Source organism: Saccoglossus kowalevskii, chromosome 8 (genome assembly GCF_978046115.1).
Source record: "Saccoglossus kowalevskii chromosome 8, keSacKowa6.1, whole genome shotgun sequence".
Classification (NCBI taxonomy): domain Eukaryota; kingdom Metazoa; phylum Hemichordata; class Enteropneusta; family Harrimaniidae; genus Saccoglossus; species Saccoglossus kowalevskii.
In genome coordinates this window covers 21450286-21472479 of record NC_140648.1, presented here as the reverse complement: position 1 = coordinate 21472479, position 22194 = coordinate 21450286, and the positions used below count along the sequence as shown (strand labels likewise).

Below are 22194 nucleotides of genomic sequence, written 5' to 3'. Positions count from 1 at the left end.
AAATAGATAATGACGTATAGTACAGATGCTGGTTTTGTCAGTTTCTTTCTTGTGATATCATTACAGTAGACAGCCACATGAACCCCGATGACTTGATGGTGCTATTCATGATCTGTTCTACATCATTAATCATACATACATACATTTTTTTTCTGGCAACATTTGTTGAATAATACCGTTTTTTTAAATCGCTGTGTCGCTGTATCGGCATGTTTTGTCGAGTAGGAATGCTAGAATGGGCACTCATCTCAGAGCTGTCAGACTCATGTTCACCCAGCGCTAACTTCCTTCAAACTTCTAGAATCTTGCATATTGTCTGTGCATTTATAGTACATGCAATTCATTATATCACTTGTCAAAACACAGTACAGATTTGCATAACTGAATTTAAAGTACACGTCATGAATACAAATTTATAAAAAAACAAACAAAGAAAACAACGATAACGATTCGAACTTTTATTCTAATCCATACAGATTATATATAATAAACATGTTTAAAATATGGCTGTGCGCTATGTCAGCATGTAATCAGATTGGTGTCAAAAGTCCACCCTCTCAGACCTAACTAGAATGTTAGAATTTAAATTGTAACATCCCCAAGCGTGTACCATTCTTCAATAATGCAGTAACATATATTGAAAGGGAATGATCGTACGACCCGAATGTCCCTGGTCGGTCGGTTGAAAGACTTGCTCAACGCGTATACGAATATCGTAATATTAAACAATCATTCATTTTTCCTGTTTTTTGCAAATACTAGCTTGTGTATAGAAATACACAAGTTTGCATTAAATGTTCAGATTAAATGCTCAGTAGTTGGGTCAGTCCTGGACGGTTAACTATGACAATATGATGAATCAGAAAAAAGTTGTTTAAAATCCTGTGGTTCCGTCCAATCATTCTTCTAACGTTTACTTTGCTGTTATTCTCCTATTACCGTGTGTAAAAAGTTGAGATTTATAGATACTGCGATTACAGTAAACGCCACGAGATCTACATTTTTAGTTCGAACAAATTCTAGTCCTAATTACCAATACTAAACATATCAGAATCACTCACTATGAAAGAAGTAGGGATAGCTATATCTAAAGTTTCCATCCATCATTCGTCTATCCAATAATTGGATGCTATTAGTTTAGTTTTAACATTGCTACATCCATGGTATATTGCGAATATGTACATAATTAAGCATTGCTAACATTTCTACCACCATTTCTAAGTTTACGACACGTTTAAATACTGGTATAATATTTATGATACTAATTGTTCTTTTTCAATTCTTTTTCACGATCTCTGAGTATTCTTCGTAATATCTTCCCACTTTGTGACTTCGGAAGTTCCTTTAAAATCTCAGCACCGCCTCTAAGTTTTTTGTGATGAGCAACACGCCCTGTGTACAAAATTACAAAATAAATATATTGTAAACTTATTCACCAATAATTGTGTCCAAGGCTCATTAATTCTGCTTTGACGAAATTATATGAAGTACTAACAAAATTGAATGCTGGTATCATGGAATGATGTTAAATGGACTAAAAATTCAAACAACGTATTAAGATGAAACACTTTACCGTCCATAAATCTAACAACATCTTCTGGCGTAAGCGTGTCAGTCTTTGCCACAATAATTGCTTTAGGGAGTTCACCAGCATACTCATCAGGTACACCGATCACAGCAGCGTCTTGTATTTCAGGATGGGTCAATAATATATCTTCTAATTCCGCTGGTGCAACCTATAAATACACCTACATATCAAAATCTTTCTTCGCAGAAAATAATTTCAACTCAAATAAACTAATTTTAATTGATTTATTTTAAAATGATTTTAATTTGAAATCAAACCTGAAAGCCCTTGAACTTAATGAGTTCTTTTAATCTGTCTACTACGAAGAAATTTCCTGCAGCATCATAATGACCAATATCTCCTGTGATTATACAAGAATTATGCATAAACATTAGACCGTGACTTGAACCATTGCGCAGTGAACGCGGGTGTTATATTAAAACAAATTTCGAGAACCAACCCATTCCCGCTTTCGTTATTGACGAAATATACGATTCTGTTGAATGGTTTAAAGCGGGGGAGTCGTCGCCTGCGCATGCGTCAGATGGCCATAAAGTGTCATTGTTTACAAACAAGCGTCTACCCAGGAGCCTTTGCGTGTGTTGTTATCGTCGCTTAGGGCTAAATTCCATTGTGTGCGCGCAGGTGAGTACCGCCCGCTTTAACTCAAATTGATAAAGCATTGATTACTAATTATACCATAAACCTTAGAGAACAGGGACATGCATCTGTGGGTATTCCATTCATGTAACCTTAGTTATAATCCTCTACCCAGTTAACAGGATAGAGGAACTGACAATAGAGAAATGTCAACATCGACTCTGTTCCATAAGCCAAACATGGCTGCCAGGGTGTAGCTAAACAAAATGAGCCAACTTTGGGGGTAAGAATATAATCAGGAAAACTATAATAATATAATAATAATTTATTAATTGTATAATGGCCTCCGGCCCATTACAATCATACAAATTAATTATTGACAAGAAATAAATTTATATTACAAAATATGTATGAAAATATAGATGAAGAGGCCTGGGTGTCAATAGATAATATAAGCACTATATAATGTGATGGGGATATTAATATGTATATACATACAAACTTATTAGGTTATTCTCATTTGATCTTTGATTAAAAAAACACTTATAAATAAATATAGCTAATGAGTTAATGATTTGGCTTTTAGAGCAACTTAATAGTTGTACTAGAGTATTCAAATTTGGAGGTTGGGTCTCATTTGAGAGATACTTTTTCCTGATTGTGTCCCATGCAGTACATTTTAGTAAAAAATGATATCCATCATCAATTTCTTGCAGGCACAAATGACAAATACGGCCCTCCCTAGAGATATTATTATGTCTACCTCTTTCTATTTCTAAGGGATGGCACGCACATCTTAATCTTGCTATTGCTCTGCGCAATGTTAATTGTGGCAATGACACATAGTTTTCAATCCCAAAATTTGTTTTTTATTGCCTATAATACTGCGTTTTTTCTCCAGAACAAACGTCTATATACCAATCTGTAATTCCAATATATTTGACCCGTTCACAAAATTTGTACAAGAACATAACAGAGTCCCTCACCCCTTGATTAAACCAGACATAACCAAACCCATATTTAAATAGCAATTTTTTAATTTCTGTGGCCCATGTGACCTTTGTCCTTTTTCGTCCAGTGAAAGTAGCATCCGGTAAGCTTTTTGGGGAAATCTGTTTTCATCCATGCTAGTAATTTTTTACCAATATTTCACACATCTTTTAACATGGTAACAAAATAAGGGTAGCCTCCCACAATCCTGTCCTGTCCTAATACTGTACAAGTTAGAGCATTTTTACCTACACCGAGGTATTGCCTACAATAAGATGTATGTACACTTTCTAAATGTTGATATTGACCATATCCCCAGATTTCAGACCCATATGTAAGTACAAATTGAATTAAAGTGTCAAAGATCTTAAAATACAAGTCTGCTTTAAAACATTGCATTTTTCTTAAGTATCTTTTGATTGCAATCAACTTCTTTTTGCCTTTTATAGCTAAATTTTCTGTGGTAATATTTACATGACATTACCAACCCCAGGTATTCGCATGAACTAACAGTACTAATTTGCTTGTTCTCGAAGTCCACTTTTCATATTTACTGAGATATCCCCCATTTCTGTAAACTACAATTTTAGTTTTATTTAAGTTGATATTGCGATCCCACTTGTTTGTAAACTCATACAATATACTTATAGCCTTTTCAAGCCCAAAACAGAATTTGAAAATAAAGCAATGTCGTCAGCATACAATAATGAAAACAACTCTAACATGTCGTTCGAGATCAATTGTATTCCTCTATACCCAGAGTCATCCGACATGCTTTGTAGCTCATTAATGTAATATGCACCCTTGTCGAACCCCATTCTTCAATTCAAAGAATCTCGAAGTAACCCCTCCTTCACATGATTTGACATCTTTATAAATACTTTGTAAAATTACATACATTTTTCCGTTGATACTATTATTGGCCAGTCAAAAAAATAATAAAATACATGTTAACCGAGTCGAATGTCTTCTGGGAATCTATATAGAGGCAATACAATTCCCCCCCCCCTTTCCTGGCTAACTGTTTCTGAATTATGGCATATAATGTAAATATTTGATCAATAGTTGAATAGCCTTCCCTAAATCCAGCCTGTGTCTCTGGGATTATATCAAAAACATTTGCCCATTTTGATAGTCGTGCTTCAATGATACTGGTGAAGATTTTTCTAAATATAGTCGATTTGTCATTTCTTGAACCTAGAAATTTTGTTTCCTATGAAGTTTTTTTATTGATTTACATTCATATGGGACCAAAGAACAATTTTAGCTTGGTTGCCAAAATTGCAACATTGGGCAACTCTGCTAATTTGCATAATCCAAGATGGCCACCAAACGTCATTTTGAAAATGTAAATTTTGACCCACCCGTCCTACTATAGTGTGTAATACCTCTTTTTAAGGGTTTTCTTGTGTGTAGAATTCATTTCTGATGTTATTTGTTTATTTGCAGGTCAACGTTTAGTGCTAAAGGTCAGGTCAATATTAACTTTGACCTTTATTATTTTATTTATTTATGTTTGAATAGCAGTAGCGAATATTGCACCTAAACGTTTGAAATGAATTATTTTTTTTTTCTAATTTTACTGTTTCTTTTCTGGGTATTAGAGATGACTGATGCTGGGAAATGCCTCCTGCCAACCTGCAGCAAGTCTGGGCGACTAAAAACATTCAAATTACAAGCCGTGCAAAGACTTATTGCATGTGCAACAGAGCGGCATGATGATGAAACCCTTACTAGAATGCAAGATGTTTTGGACTCTCAAGGAGAGGATGCATCAGTAGAAGTTCATCAAGGCTGCTCCTGTTCATTCACCTCTAAGGAACATATTAAACAAGTTGTTAATAAGAAGAGAAAGGAAGGTTTACTAGATAGTGATGAACCTCCCGCTGCCAGAATCAGAAGATCACAAGTGACAGAGTTTCATTTTAAGAAACAATGCTTGTTTTGTGCAGCAGTTTGTGAACCTGTTAATCCTAAACATCCCGATAGGTGGGACAGAGTGGTACACTGTGAAAGAAAGGGTCTCAAAGATGCTCCACCTTTCAAGGATGTTGTACTACAGTATTGTGATGATCGAAATGATTTGTGGAGTCGAGAAGTTGCTATGCGCTGTCATGGTGTACATGACTTATCTGCAGCTGAGGCACAGTATCACGTTCGCTGTTATGAGGAATTCAGAAAAATTCCCATGCATGCTGACCAGAGCCCAATGATTGATGATATTGCATTGAAGCTGCTTGTTGATGAGATGTATACTAAAAGAAAACTATGTACTTGGACTTCTATTGAACTGTATGATAAGTATGTGAGTCATGGTGGTCAGTTGTCACGAAAGCAAATGTTTACCAATCTGGTTACGTATTTGGGTGATGATGTGGCGGTGCTTTACATTGAGGGTTGTGCATCTATTGTTGGTTTTCGGGAGTTTGTAGGCAAAATCTTAAAGTTTGTCAAAGTGGACACATTGGATGAGGACAAAGAGGATGCTTTGGTCCGAAAGATCAAAACTGAGGCACGTGAAATTCCTTCCAATAACAAAATATATGATCTTGGTGACTTTACATTTGCCAAAACAAAAGAACACACTAGTGCCACACTGCTCAGGTTTGTCTCAAAGCTGGTATCACATGGTGAAATTACAAAGGCATCACTGAGTTTATCACAATCAATACAATATCACATTACCAATACACGAAACCAAACAGCACTTGGGTTGGGTGTGAAACTACATCACAAGTTTGGTAGCAGTGATCTCATTCAAATTTTGAATGGACATGGATATACTGTGTCATATGATGAGGTGTTACGGTTGCGCAAGTCAGCGGCAAAGTATGTTGGTGATAATGCTGCCACACTGCATAGGATGATGGGACTCACGCAAACAGTTGGAGTCGTATTTGGTTGGTATGATAACTTTGACTTGCTGGTGTCAACCCCAAATGGTCGCCGTGAGACACATGCCATGGCCACAGAATTTCAGATGCATCCTGCTGGGATCATTGAGACTGGAAACATTCAGACGGGCATCAGCACAATTGTAATCCCACGCCTTACATCCAAGCAGGCCAAGTCTGTGGGTAATAGCAAGGCCATAACAATTATACACTACACTGGTCTTAAGAAAGTAATTCCTCCTGCCGTACCAACTGACAAGACCACTGGGATCAGTTTCAATGAAGTATGTGCTCGTCAGGCCAGTCTGATGGCTGCACAAGAAAAAGACACACAGTGGCTCAACAGCTTGAGAGAAGGGCAAGATGCTATGGAGTGGAATGGTTTCAACAATCAGCTTGCCAGGAACCATAGCATACTAAGACCTGGCAGCACGTATATGTTTGGTCCTTTGATTGATGCACCTCCTTCCCACCCAGACACGATACTTACAACCCTGACATACATGCAGGGGTCGCTGGTCAACATGGGAATGACGTATGTTCACCTCACTATGGACATGCAGCTGTTTGTTGTAACAAAGCAGGTATGCTGGAACCAGCCAGTGCAGTTCTATAATGTAATCGCTCATCCTGGTGGAATGCATATTATACAGTCATTCCTCAGCAGCATTGGAAAACTAATGCAAGGTCCAGCTCTGGAAGTGTATGTGGCTGCAGCATATGGAGGGCTGACAGGCATATTCAATGGCAAATCCTGGGTGAAAGCAATGAGAGCCTTTCGTGGTGTATCAGCATCAATCTTGAAGCGTTTTCTATCAACTGGGCCAAAGACATTTGAACAGATAGAGAAGTACCTGGACAATGCTCGCCTCCATCCCACTGGCCGGCACTGGGTAGACAACTTTATTCTTCCTACACTACTCATCCACCAGTTTGAACGTGCAGAGAGAGAAGGTAACATTTACTTGAAGCAGCAATCCTTGGAGCGAATGATGAAGTACTTCTTCCTTGCTGGCCATGTGCAATATGCTCGATATTTGACCCAGTACCTGCTGGAGATGCGCAGACATCATGCCATAGAAGCTATGCCAGACCTTGTCTGTCGGCACCATGATGGATATTGGAATGCTGTCTCTGCTGACCAGTTTGGTGAGCAGACTGCTATTAAGATGGGTAAAGGAGCTCTCAAGGGAATGACACTGTCTGCTGAGCTTGTGTGTGAGTGGATTGATGCATTCCCTATCACTGTACATGTATCAGACTGTGTGGATCGTATGTACTCTGCTTATACACCAGGCAAAAATGCACAGAGACAGCACAAAGAAGAGTTAAAGCATCGACGTGTCTTGGATGCAAAAGATAGAAGTCTCATTGATGCAGAGGTTGAGAAGTATCCTCACCCACTAGAAGATCATCGACCTCATCTGTACAATCCAGTCACTGGCCAAATTGCCCCCTCTGTTGTGAATGTTGCTGACTCGATTGCGATTAGAGAAAAAATGGAGAGAAAATACATTGCCAGTCTTCCTAATGGTTTTTACAACCCTATAAGTAGCCCTATCAAGACAATGTCTATTCTCAAGACAAAAGTGAAGGGCAACAAAGTCAGGCCAGTAATAGACCTTGAAAACATTTTTCTTCGGTTTTTGGTGATTGGTCAGCGAAGACAGATGAAGCTTGAGCCGCTGTTTGCCTATGAACTGTGTGCTGTGCCTGCATCAATCATCGATGAGTATGGTTGTCTTCGCAAAGGTAGCAAGTCAGAGCTGGTTAAACGACTAGCTGTGCCTGAGACATTGCCAACATCAGCTGATATTGCCATCGTGGATGTTTCACAGTTGTTCTACCATATTGTATGGCCACATAAGGGTAGTCCTTCAGATCTAATAACATCCATTCACAGACGTTTGAGTCATTACCCAGCTGCTACTGAGAAAATCATTGTCTTCGACAAGTACCAAGATGTCTCTGCAAAGGATCATGAGAGAATGCGTCGGGCTGGGGATATTATTACCGACTATGAACTTTCTATCACAAGTCCTTTACCCAAACGAGATGTCATTCTGAAAAGCAAAAACAACAAGCGGAGACTTGCGAGTATGTTGCACACCTTCAGTGTTGAAGACAATGTGACAATGGATAATCATATTGACAGTGCATTTGGTCATGATGAGGCAGATATAACTATGGTTTCCTATGTCATTGTGGCAGCTAACTCTGGAAAGGCTGTGATACGTGTGCTTAGTGATGACACTGATGTGTTTGTTCTGTTAGTGTATTGGATGTATCGAATGGACCTACAGTGCAAAGTACAGATAGAGCGTTGGGATGGGACACTCCTGAATATTAATGCAACCTGTGCTAACCTAGGCCCAAAATGTCTGCAACTCCTGGGAATGCATGCCCTCAGTGGGTGCGACACGACCTCATATCTGTATGGCAAAGGCAAGATTGGTGCACTAAAAGCTTTGCTAGCAGGGAACTTCCCAGGTTTAGCTGATGTGCTGGGTGAGGTGGCTGCCACAGATGATGATTTGCTAGAGGCAGTAAAACCCTTTCTTCTGGCTCTTTATGGCCAGCTGCCAGGAACTACTATGGAATCTGCCCGCTTTACATTGTTCACCAAAAAGAAGAAATATCCTAAAGTGATGGCACTTCCTCCAACGACACCCAACCTCTTGCAGCATGTTTTAAGGGCTCATTTACAAGTGATGTTGTGGAAAGCAGCAGACGATCAAGTTCCAGGAGATCCTGGAAGATCCAGGAGAGTACCCCAGTTCCTGTCAGTGCTAAGGGTGACCCAGTACCGCCAGAACTAATTGATGTGATTCAGTGTCAATGCAAAGCACAAGGTAAAAAATGTATCACTGAGGCATGTGGCTGCCACAAAGAACATCTTTCATGCACGTCATACTGTAATTGCTCTGGTGAATATGGCTGCTGCAATCCATACACGAACAGACGAGATGTTGAAGTTACAGACGAAGTGGGTGTAGACATGGAGGATGATGTGGAGACTTTTCAGGATAATGTTGACCAGAATGCTGAGGAAGATTTTGATGATGATGCGGAACAGGAAGATGTGGAGAGTAGTCTTTCTGATCCTGATAATGAGTGGGAGCATACAGATTTCTAATTTCAGATATAAAATATTAAGACTATCTACTTATTGTGTTATTTTACACTTATTATGAATACCATTTTTGTGTCATGTAATTACAGATTTCACAGAAAGAAAACATGAATAAAGTTAATTATGAATGTTGATAAATTTGTTATTTTTATTTTGTGTTCTAACCTAAGCTTCGCCCTGGGCTTTCACACATGAGATTAACCAGCAAAATAACACCAGGAATAGATTGTATACACAGAAAAACCATTAAAAAGAGGTATTGCACATTATTCTAGGACAAACGGGTCAAAAGTTTAATTTTCCAGATGACGTTTGGTGGCCATCTTGGATTATGCAAATTAGCAGAGTTGCCCAATGTTGCAATTTTGGCAACCAAGCTAAAATTGTTCTTTGGTCCCATATGAATGTAAATCAATAAAAAAAACTTCATAGGAAACAACATTTCTTGGTTTAGTATTGGACAGATAGAAATGTCAAACCGACTAATATACTCATGAGTGATATAGCTCTATAGGTACTGGGATCATTTCGACTGTTTTCTTGTGGATAGGAATAATAAAACCTTTTGACCAACCTTCAGGAAAAATTGTTCAAAGCTGAATAGTTCATTCAATTGATATATTTATTATGTGGAACTAAAAAAACATTGTTATACCACTATGGTAATGGGAAAGGAAAACAACAATGGTCAGTTTTCTCAACAAGGAAGCAAAAATGCCAAAAAGGAAACAATGACCTGTCAAGATTTGTGTCATTAATAACAAGTTGCTTCTTCATCATATTCATAATCCGCCCGTTATACACTGACAAATGTAAATATTGGCAAAGCATAACTTATCAAAATTATAAAACGGGGAAAAAAGTTACAAATAAAAAATGACTCTTTCAGATGAACAAATCTTCTAGGTATATTCATTAATGGGATTATCTATACAGGAGATTATGCGCAGCGTTGCAAACAGGAAGTTGGATTTTCTTTTGTTTCAGACAGAAGTTGCATGTCCCCGTTTTCTAAGGTCTATAATTATACCAATACAATGACAAACTGTATGAAAATCGGGGTGTGTGATATAATATGCATGCAATGTTTGATTCAGCCGAAATAAAACTCTGTGTTAGTTTGTATAGCATATTTTATAGTCCACGGGTGACAGCCATTAAACTCAGTGATTTTTTGGTTAGGGATTGTTCAGCCATTGGTATTGTAGAGTGAATGTCGTGTAAGAGAAAACAAATGGTTCATATGTGCCAACACTGTGTTTTATGTAAAAAGCCGCTCACCTGTATGTATCCAGCCATCGATAATAGTTGACTTTGTTGCCTCTTCATTATTCAAGTAACCTTTCATTATTTGAGAACCACGAAAACACAGCTCACCGTTTTGGCCAATTCCAAGGATCTTTCCTGTTTTAATGTCAATCACCTAAAATAAAAAAAATCATGCACCTAAGCTAGGGACGTCATATGCATACCTGTATTGGTAGATCGATAGGAACAAATCGTGATACATTGCTTGCCGGTGTGCATTATTTCACTCTTTGTATAATACACAAATGTGTTCATAAATTGAATGAAAGAAAACTGTCCCATCAGACCACATACGTATACATGACTGGTGTGTGTGCGTGTGTGTACTTGGATTGTTATATGTTGCGAGGACAAAAATACAGATAGATACCAACTTCCGAGGACATACATACCTTCTGGGGACTTTTTTCATAGTCCTCGGAAAACATAATTATAGTTAATTCGATTATTAATACGTTTAGCGTAACTTAGGTTTAGTAAAGGGGGAAGGTATGGTACAGTTTATAGTAATATATTCAACTTTTATTTAATTAATCTTAATTAAAACGCAGTTCTGCGTTGAATTGTATTGTAATTGAGTTTAACTTCTGTAAAACATGTTTAAATACCTACATGCCATTTTAGCGAATTTGTCTTAATTTAGCTAAAGTGTCAACAATCTCATTGTGAGAACATATTTTATTTTAAATTAGTGACATCTTGAATTAGCGAAATTACAGATTAGCTGAATCAGCTAAAATAACATGCTAGCTAAAAAGACATGTTTTTCAGTAAACTACAATTAAAACGCAACCCTATATAGGAACGCGTTTTAATTGAGTTCATATCGCAATTGTATTAAAATGTAATCCAGTGAAGTTCGTGGAACATATAATTTAAATGTCACACGTAGTATTAGCGTTGACTAGGTAACTGAGTGTACTATTATGCAGTATTGTAGTGACGAAATGCTGTTTTATTACCGGTTTATTAGCCGAGTGTGGATCATTTTTTTTGGTTAGTATTTATGTGGAAACTGGTTGCCATGGTGTTTGCCCGATGCCATGGTATTTTGTTTATTTTAGACTGTTAGAATTCACCGTGTATAGGAGCGAGACATGGGTTGGGGATGTCTTTCCTAAATTTGAGTTGTTTATGCTAATTAGAGTGACCAACCTTTGACCTGGAGAGGCGAGTTCTCGGATTGGTTGAAGAAACGCGCTAAAAATGGGACAGGAAAACGGCCGGAAAATCTGAATTTGGTTACAGTGAGCGGAGTGAAGGTTCATCTACATCAGGCGAATAACTGCATTGATTCCTGACTGAACACTTGTGGCAGAGAAGGGGAATCATCCGAGTCTCTGTTGGAGTCAGCTGTGAGACTGAGGGAGTCCTGAATCCTGTGATACGAACTTTCCATGATTGAAAGATGTTGCGCTCCTACAAACCACGAGGCTGACGTTGTAACCCCGATCGATTGCCTGATGTTGTGCGGTAAACTTGGGACATCGACGAGTGATCAAGACGGCGTGGGAGTTGCTGGTAAGCGAGTAAATCGAATACTCAGGTCGACGACGAGTTGGATGTGATGCAATGACCGTTTATTAGCGAGCTCGAAATCACTCTCTCCCTGGGTTACTTCCCCCCAACCGCTCCTGTTTCGGTTTCCCTGGGTTAATTATTGTTTCAATGTTGTTGTGCTGAGATATTGTCCATGTCGGATCTTGAGCGCGCGAATTTTGGACACTTGCTCAAGTTGAACGGAAAATATGTCAACAACATGGTTGCTGGATTCCACTGATTTAATTTGATGTGTATAAGCTTTGACGTTTATTGACTTTTGTTAAACTTATGATATGTTATTTTTCTGTTTCGTTGCGTGTTATTGTAAATATTGTGACGTCATTGAAACTATTGCCAAATAAGGAGTTGCACGCACTTGGCAGCTGATCGAGACTGTACTGGTGCAGAGCGTGGTATGATGCTGGCTGATAGTTTGTACAGTGATATTTGTAAAGAGACATTTGATTACTTGTTTTCACTGAACTGTGAATATATACTTTTTATGCATTGAGTGCTGTTTTACCCACAACTGTGTAGTAGTGATGTATGATCAATGTTGCTGCTGATGTATTGCATGACTGCTAGTTGTTTGATAATATACCGTTTATTGTTTGGAATTATTAAGGTCTCATTATTTGTGCTAGCGTGTTTGTGGGTACGGTTAGAGCTGGTTCGACACAATACTTATCCATTGCCCTTGATTTGGATTGAGAGAACCGTTCTCTGGGGACTGTGTGTGCTGGCCCCCTTTTATACAGTGAGGAAAAATTTATGCTCCCCCTTCATCCACATATTGGTCCGATAGCCTGTTTGTGTTTGGTTGCCTGGTGATAAGTGGATGAGGGCGGGACATTGGCGCCCTACAACGTGCGGCTTTTGTGTTTATAGAACACTCTTTGGTGTACCAGCTGTACCCTTTGATGAGACCAGTAGATTGGCCTTGTGATTTGTTTGCCCTTTTTTGACATTTCAGACGTTTTGGCTTTTTGCCCGCTTAGAGATTCTTTCTCTTGTTGTCTGATGTTGTATTTGTCCAGTGTTGCATGCTTTGCGTGTGAGTTGAATTTTGTATTATTGTCTGGCAATTGCAGTCATAGTATTGAAGTTTGCCAGTATTTGTGTCATTGTCGAGACATATCTGTGGTACATGTGCTGGAGTATTAACGTAATTGAAGGTGAGTACATTCTCATACACAGTAAAATATGGAAATGCGTACAGGAGCTGCTGTTTCCGGTGAGACTCGTGATTCACCCAGTGTAGCAAATACTGGGACACCCACCCATGGTGCCCTGGACGTCAGTCAAGGTAGGGGAATAGCAATGAGGGGTCGCATTTTTCCTGTGTCAGCACCAGTAGGGCGACGCCAGATGTTGGGTAGAGGTCGTGGCGTTTTGCCATTGGATTTTGGTCGGGACTCCATCCCCAGTGACTGTGGTGAGCACCGACATGCTGGAGGCCCTATGGAGAATTGTTCTGTGAGACCAAACAATGAAAGCATGTACCGACAGCAAGGTGTTGTACGTGTAGAATTAAGTGATCAAGATGAGTGTGGATAGAACGTTGATTTGGAATTTGGTTCCCCTGAAGGCCATTCCCGATCAGGTATGTTACACACACTGCGCGTATCTTCCAGCGTGACCGAAACTGCCCACATTTTCGGGAGACAGTTCGTGGGCTAAATCGGATGCCGACTTTGAAACATGGTCGCAGAAAGTGCTTGTGTACAGTGATTCTGGAATCGAACCGCCATCGGTTGTAATCCAGACTGTTAGATCCATGTTGAGGGGCACTGCAAATAAACTTGTGATAAAAATTAGGCCAAACGCTTCAGTTGGTGATATATTAGAGATGTTAAGAATCCGCTTCGGAGAAGTGGAATCTGGCCGCGTTTTGCTCAACCGATTTTTTGCTGACAGTTGGCAGCGAGAAAACGAGTCTATTGGCGATTTTGCCACGCGTATCGAGCTAGCGTTGGAAACTGTAAGACGTCGTTGTGGTATGCGATCAGAGGAAATGGATGAGCTTCTAGCCAATCGTTTCTGGGATGGATTGAACGATGATGGAGTACGTGAAATAGCGCACCACCAGCGTTGGGATAGCATGCCGTTTGATCAGCAGCTGTCAGTTGTACGCAGTGCGGAGCAGGAAGTTCATGATCGGGCTGCCCGCAAGGACAAATTCAGGGTTAACTCTGAGACAAAGAAGACACCAGCTGCACGTGTACTGTAGTGCACTGTAGTGTCTGATCATGTGCAGAAGCAATCGACACCAGTAGATTTTTTGCCTACCTTGCAGAAGGCAATAACGCAGACAATGAAGCTTCAGCTAGATTCTGTTGCTGATCGCATGGACAGACTAGAGTCTAGACTGGATAAGTCTGAGAAGCTCCCGTGCAGCCGAGTGCAACACCAGCGCCCTCAGCGTCCTTGGCTACTGGTAAGCCTCGTGGATGTTTCAATTGTGGTGATGAAGGGCATAGGTTTCGTAGATGTCCACTGCGTCATGAACGAGACACTAGTAGAATGATCTGTTATCAGTGTGACAAACTAGGACATCCTGCCAGAGAGTGTCCAGACAGAAAAAAGATCAACCAAGACTCACCTGGAAAGAGTAATCAGAATACAGCAGCGGCATGTTGGGTACACTCGTAAATTTGGGAGAAAGTAGCAGTCATCGCCAAGAAAAGGTGATGGTAACCACGTTCTCATGATGCAGTCACCTGCGCTGGGCAGAGTGGTAGGATCAGCATGCGAGGCTACTGTGATGATGAATGGAATTAAAGCAAGATGTCTATTTGATACATAATCTCAGATAACTACAGTCAGTAAATGGTACTATAGAGAGCACCTGAGTGAGATTCCTATTGAACTCCTTGATGAAGACCTATCAATTTGAGGAGCAGGTGGCCAAGTTGTTCTGTTTTGGGGGTACCTAGTAGTCAGCATCACATTGCCTGCTGGTCTATTTGGTGAGAAGGAAGAGTATGATGTGCATGTATTGGTTGTCCCTGATACACGCTATGGTTCTGTGGTGCCAGTCACAATTGGTACAAACCTAATGGACCAGAAAATGTGTGCAGAGCAACCGCATGTATCCAACTGGCAGACGTGTGATTAAGCATTTGAGTGACTGCCATAAGTTTATTGGTAACACTGGTCACTTGGGCATGGTCAAGGCAGCAATTGACAGACCTCCTGCCATCTGACCAGAGCAAGATGCCATCATTATGGGTGACAAGTATGTAGTGGTGGTGGAACCGATAACGAATATGAGAATGCAAGTGACTGCTGTGCCATCAGTCACAGTGTAATGCATCTAATTCGAGACTGCCAGTTCATGTGTTTAACACTACCAACAAGAATGTGTATATCAGACCTGGTAGCATTGTTGGAGAAGTGACAGCTGTGACCCGTGTTCAGAGTGCTTCAATGGTCAAGGAAGAGATTGAGAGAGATGAGCACAGTGACAGAGATCCAAGTCATCAAGGGTGTGAAGTTTAATCTTTTGGAATCTCCCATTGGTGGATCACAGATCAAAACGGTGCATCGTTTCTTTCAGCGTAACATTGATGCCTTCTCCTTGCATAACAATGACCTTGGGCGTTGTGACCTTGTGCAGCATCGTATAAGACTTAATGATAAAACACCAAGCCGTGAGCGTCACCGCAGAGTACCTCCTGCCAAATATGCGTTACGAGCGATCATCAAGGGCATGTTGGATAGTGGCGTGGTATGCGAGTCTGACAGCCCATGGGCTGCACCAGTGGTCATGGTCACAAAACGTGATGGAACCACAAGGCTATGTATTGATTACAGACGATTGAATGCCAAGACTGTCCGTGATGCTTATGCAATTCCTCGCATCAAAGAAAGTCAGAAGGCCTTGAGGAATGCAGAGTGGTTTAGCACGATTGACCTCAAGAGTGGCTATTGGCAAGTGGCCATGAGTGAACAGGATGTTTCTTAAACAGCATTTGTAATGCCTGTCGGCCATTTTGAGTGTCTCCGTCTTCCAATGGGGCTATGCAACAGTGCAAGGTCATTTCAAAGACCCATGGAGAAGTGCCTGGGCGAATTAGTTAATCAGTCATGCATTGTTTACCAGGATGATGTGATCGTGTATTCCAAGACATTCAACGACCATATCAGACACCTGGGTGAGGTGTTGAGGCGACTAAAAGGTGCAGACCTGAAGGTTAAAGCCGAGAAGTGTGAATTTTTCCGCCAGGAAGTTCACTTTTTAGGCCATATCGTGTCAAAGAAGGAGTTCGCACAGACCCAGTGAAGACTGAGGCGCTGTGTAACTGGTCCATACCTCGTGTGAAGGAGGTGAAGACATTCCTGGGGATGGCAAGCTATTATCGTCGTTATGTGGAAGGGTTCTCAAAAATTGCCAAGCCGCTGAATGATTTTATCGAATTGTATCACTTCATATGGACAAAAAGAGCCTCATCAGCAAGTCGTACTATGATAGGAAGGCCAGGCAGTCTGAACTTGTACAGTGAGGACAAATTTATGCTACCCCTCTGTCAACTTCGGATCCCAAATATTGGTCCGATAGCCTGTATTTGGTTACCTGGCGACAAGTGGATGAGGGCGGGACATAAACAATTTAATTCAGTGAATACTTTCCAATGACATAATAACACTGTAGCATATCTTACAAATTATATATAATATAATATGCTTCTTCAGTCTCAATATCTAATTCAAACATGCTGTATCATTGATTGTTCACAACTTTACAAAAACATCCCACTCCAGAACCGATTAGGTAAACATCTCATATGCATATGCCATTGCCTGCATTGTCTTGCAAAATTATAATTGCTGTAGCTATTTCATGACTGTGATATAATAAGGGACGACGTCAAAAGATCGATGTCGGATAAAAAAACTTATTTGCTTTAGTTTTTGTTATTAATGAAGTCAAAAAAATCTTGAAGTATTTGTAGTTCGTTTTTTTTTCTATCCAATCATGGACAAAAATAACAGAAAATGAAAAAAAAAACATCCAAGACTAGAAAATGGTTAGGTCCGAGTATAAATATATGTGCGTCAAATGAGGTCAATTTCAGGGCATGGTCTTAGAGCATGTGCATTTGTCTTTTTACACCCACCAGACAACCAACTGCTATGCCATACTACTCTCCGATTATCAATTATCAGTATTTAATGGTGAATGTAGTCTGACGCCATGATCAATATTTATCAATTAAGTTTCAGTGGGGGGAGGGACTAAAGGATTAAGTTTTTTATCCTACATTGAACTTTTGATGTTGTCCCCAAAGATAAATTACATCGTTGCGCGTTACCTTAGCTTGACAGCCTGCCACTAATCTCCCAGCTGATCCGGCAACAATCGTATCATTCAAACCATAAGATGTTACAAACCCACTAGTCTCTGTCATTCCATATACTAAAAGATATATAACAAATGAATTCTTCAATAACCAAAAGATGTCACTAACACGCCATGTATTTATTATTAATTGAATCGCTCAATAAACAATAACGTGGATAAAACATTGGTAGTCAAGAACATTCGGTATGTTTTGTTTTCGACCTAGAAGAATTGCCCATTTTAAAGCGGGGGAGGGTCATCACCTGCGCACGCGCGGGAATTGAGTTCCAAGCGACGATAACAACACAGGCTTAACACGCAAAGGCTAACGCGTAGACGCTTGTTTGTAAACAATGACACGCTATGGTCATCTGACGCATGCGCAGGTGACGACTTCATCGCTTTAAACAACTGGTTATTAACGCGCCTATTTTTGACGGCACGCATTATTTAAATTATTTCGGACGTTCCTTAACGTTGTGTAGTTGCATAACGAATCAATACTAAAGTGTCATGCTGCTTAATATGGAAGTCCCTACCTTGGCGTACAGTGAGCTCATCGTTATTCAGCCTTCTCTTCAGTGATTTCACGTGTCCCAATCCCAGCGGTGCAGCGCCACATACGATATCGTCTACGCTTGAAAGGTTATATTTATCCACCATTGGGTGCTTGATCAAAAACACAGCAAGAGGTGGAGCCACGAACAATTGACTAACCTGGAACGATAAGAAATGATTGTATTATAACGTATTTAAGATTAAGACAGCGCAGCTAGTTCTTCTACTCACCTGGAATGGACCTCACAGATGTCCGATTATATTCACTAATAATATTAGACTCTGGTCCACGTCAAATACATGTGCATTTAATTGCATTAATGGCAAGCTGGCATAAGACTCTTGAATATTGACTGTCGCATTTATTCACGTTTTGCGCGCTTGTGCAGTGACTGGTTTGCAGGAACCGGTCGTTTACGTTCGAAGATAAGATACAACGTTGTTCGTTATTGCTGATATAAAATATATATGTATATGTCTCTGTTAATAAAACAACATTCTGGTAACGTTGTCACATCAGCTCAGACCACGAGCTATCGCTATATTTATTATTATCAGACGCATACTGGTTGGCGGAAATGTAAACATATGACGTCACGGTGAGTTCATCTGCCACATTTTCAGGATGCGAACATTGTAAGAACAATGAAAACCACTCAGGCGTGGACATGTATACCGCGGTCGTGCATGGATTTGTATAGTATATTTCATTTAAAAATGCGCACGATCTTACGGTTTTCATGTCGAAATGCGGCCATGATTGTTGTCAAAATATTTACAGATGTGTGTAGAGGTAGATTTTTAGTTGAAACCCTGATACTCCATAGACTTGACATATTATCTTGAGTTGGATATTATGTGACAGTACCTTGTGCTTCTCGGCTAGACGTAGAAACACTTCTGGCTGAAACTTGGGCAGCAGAACAGTTGTGTTCCCTTGTTTCAAACCCAGGAGTATGTGCGTATGCATGCCAGATAAATGATATAATGGTAGTACACAAATAATATCGGACTTCTTGAGAACAGATGTAGATATCCTAATCATAAATAACAAAAAAATAGATTGAACTATTACAAAAACTAAAATGAAATATATCGTGTGAGCAAGATGGACTTTTGATGCAATATCAGAATTTTCTAGAAGAATGGCAGTAGACTGTCGATTTTAAAGATAAATTTACACGCCGAACTTGTATATAAAAGAACCAAACCCATCATCTTGATTTATATCATTACATAGACTGTCGACATTCCTAATTTGTTAGTGTGCTAAATCAGCAAACGTCGAAGAAGATTGCAAGGAATGGGTCAGGCATTTCAGCATTTACACTTGTAAACGCCCTCGCGCGACATTACATGGTTTTCCACCGGTACTGAACGGAGAATGATTGACAGCTCATGCAACGTCACGAAACAATCAGCCAATCACAGATTCGCTGGACACGGCATTGCGCAATTTACATTGTATTCAATTCGACGATGACCGGCAAAATATGATACACAGCAGTGATAATAATTACGGGTTGACGTTTACAAAGTTGGTCTCCGGTTTAAAACTCTAAAAAATATCTTTTAGTCACAAACACAAAAGAATAGCGAAAAAAACACATGGCTCCGTGAACTTTATTTTGTTGACCTCTAAACAGGAAGTGAGCCGAGCCAAGCTCCGTCTATTATTATAACTGAGTGAAGTCATTCGCTTGCTTGCATAATTAATATACAGAAAACTATGCAACAGTGAACAGTCCTCATGCCGCCTTCGCTGAAGTACCTGCGTAATTTCTTGCAAAACGTTTGCTGATTTAAATTACATGTAGTATACTAACAAATTAGGCCTAGGGCTGTAGACAATCTAATCATTGCACTGAACTTGCCATTCAGTTTAAATCATGTTGAAATACATACTTCTAAGAACAGATTTCAATGTGTAACATGATTCAATAATTGTACATACCCGATCTCACAACTAGCAATGAGGTTCTGGTGGGTCAGCATAACTCCCTTTGGTCGTCCAGTAGTGCCACTAGAATATGGTAATACAGCCACGTCTTCTACTGGGTTTATTTTTATATCCTTAGGAAATGCAGATCCATCATCTGTCATTAAGTCTGCAAATGGCAAACAACCCTCAACATTGCCATCACCAAGTATATAGGTATGCTGTAAACAGAAATATGTGTAAACGTTATTCAGATAGCAAAAATAAAAGCATTTAATTATTTACAATATTATTGATCATCTTTTCTATAGCAAATGACAAATTGCGATCACTGTGTCACACAATATTTATTTTGATGGTGCAGATAAGACTATACATGCATGATCCCCATATATTAGAAAGTCAAGAAACACAAAACAAACAAATTACAAATGCACTTCACTAGAAAGTGTGTATGCCATAAGTCTTCAATATTGTAAGTAATATTTCACGTACACTCACCTTAATATTATACAGGTTGGAACTTTTGATGTTGTCGACTACATCCGGAAGTGTAACAATCCACTTTGCGTCTGACATTATCAGTTGATGCACTAACTCGACTGACCAAAATAAAAACAATTTAGAGAATTCCAACAGACAATATTCAGAGTAAGTGACAGTTATGCTATCACGCGAAATTTATTATTTCAAAAGATTGGCGTTATTTAATAATAAGTTAAGAAAATAGTTTTGTAAAATATCATATAACATAATATATGAACAATTGCGGCTTCAACGATTAATCTATTACAATGGCGGAAACAACTTACTAGAGGTGTGTGATGGATTTATGGTTGTAACAATTCCTCCAATGGATATCACCGCATAAAACGGTATACAATATTCTGACATGTTCGGTAAATACAGGGCACATACGTCGCCTTGTTGAAACCCAGCTCTAGATAATCCACTCCCACATCTGTGGATTAAATCTTTCAATTGTCTGTATGTATACGACTTGTTAGTTAACCCGTCAATCTGTGAAACAAATATATTTGAAATTGAACAACGATTTTGTGATTTTTTTTGTTGAATTAAAGATTATCGACGAGAACTAGTATTTTTCGATTAAGCTCAAGATAAGCGTGCATACATTCTGTATTCCAATTTACTGAAACAACAAATGGAGGGCTATAACAGGTATGTCTTTAAAATTTACAACAAACATAATTGCTTTGTAGTGTATCCTTCTTTAATTATCTGCCAGGTGCAAAAGATATATTGCTTGTTACGTTATTACCACTTTTCTATACTTTCCTATACTAGTTGCTCCTCTGATAACAAAGCGCTACTATAACGTAAATATGGAATTGTATTACATTTTAATGAACATATTATAGTCATTTGGAAATTAAAACTTGCAATGAAAGGCGAGGTATGCAAACACTAAAATTGTAGAGTGCAACCAAGTCGGAAAAAAGCACAATCAAGACCAAGAAAAAATGATACTTTGTATCAGTTTGTTATCTCACCACAGCAACCTTGTCTCCATAGTGATCAAAGTTTGACATCACATAATCAGAAATAGACATATTTGATGGGATTTCTAGATCCGGGTATTTACTTGTAATTATACCTGCGAAATATTAAAACACAATTTTGTTTAAACAAATTATTCCGGCATGATTAGAGATGTGTAGAAACTCAAACATTTTCTTCCATAGCTTCCTAACCGTTAAAGCTACATTGTCAGTCTGAACTATGGTGCTACAATTGAAAGGAGTGTAACTTGTTATCCAAGCGCTCTCTTGGTAACGGGTGATGGTGGGACAGAATCAAAATTAATTTCATTGGGACTGACAGGATTTCTGTCATTACGTCCCATGTATAAGTACTCAGATTATAATATTAGGCATATAGCTAATTATCTTATCGTTAAAGCGGAGGAGTCGTCACCTGCGCATGCGTCAGATGGCCATAGCGTGTCATTGTTTACAAACAAGCGTCTACCCATGATCCTTTGCGTTTTTAGCGTGTGTTGTTAGCGTCGCTTGGGACTCCCGCGCGTGCACAGGTGACGACCATCGCGCTTTAAAAACTATCGTCGTCATTGTAAGTTTGTATTGAATGTATTTGTTCATATATTTATAAGCAGTAGCAATTTTACAGATTACTCACCGCCACCGTCATTGGAGGACGAACAATTGAATGCTCTCAACATCGCAGACATTCGTCTTTGTGACTTGGACGTACTTACTGCCATGTTTATTTATCTGTTTGAAGTACCTGTATTTATCAAATCATATCCACTGCATTACGTAATCGTCGTTATTTATG

General features: G+C 39.3%; 1 protein-coding gene across 1 annotated transcript; it reads right to left on the bottom strand.

Annotated features, from left to right (window-relative positions):
* Positions 1 to 1261: 1261 nt before the first annotated feature.
* On the bottom strand, positions 1262 to 22120 carry LOC102807583 (uncharacterized). The gene is made up of 12 exons (XM_085502749.1): positions 22036 to 22120; positions 21390 to 21493; positions 20688 to 20895; positions 20377 to 20477; positions 19891 to 20096; positions 18805 to 18973; positions 17918 to 18095; positions 17350 to 17453; positions 10466 to 10607; positions 1846 to 1928; positions 1574 to 1736; positions 1262 to 1392 (listed from the first exon to the last, which is right to left on the bottom strand). The coding sequence occupies exons 1-12, from the start codon at positions 22118 to 22120 to the stop codon at positions 1262 to 1264; spliced, it is 1674 nt and encodes a 557-aa protein (XP_085358875.1).
* Between the last annotated feature and the right edge of the window lie 74 nt (positions 22121 to 22194).

Coding starts and splice junctions, on each gene's coding strand:
- LOC102807583 (XM_085502749.1), bottom strand. CDS start 22,120: ATGGCAGTAAGTACGTCCAAGTCACAAAGACGAATGTCTGCGATGTTG. Junction 1,929..10,465: donor CGATGGCTGGATACATACAG/GTGAGCGGCTTT, acceptor GTATAATCACAG/GAGATATTGGTCATTATGAT. Junction 1,393..1,573: donor TGTTGTTAGATTTATGGACG/GTAAAGTGTTTC, acceptor TTTTGTACACAG/GGCGTGTTGCTCATCACAAA.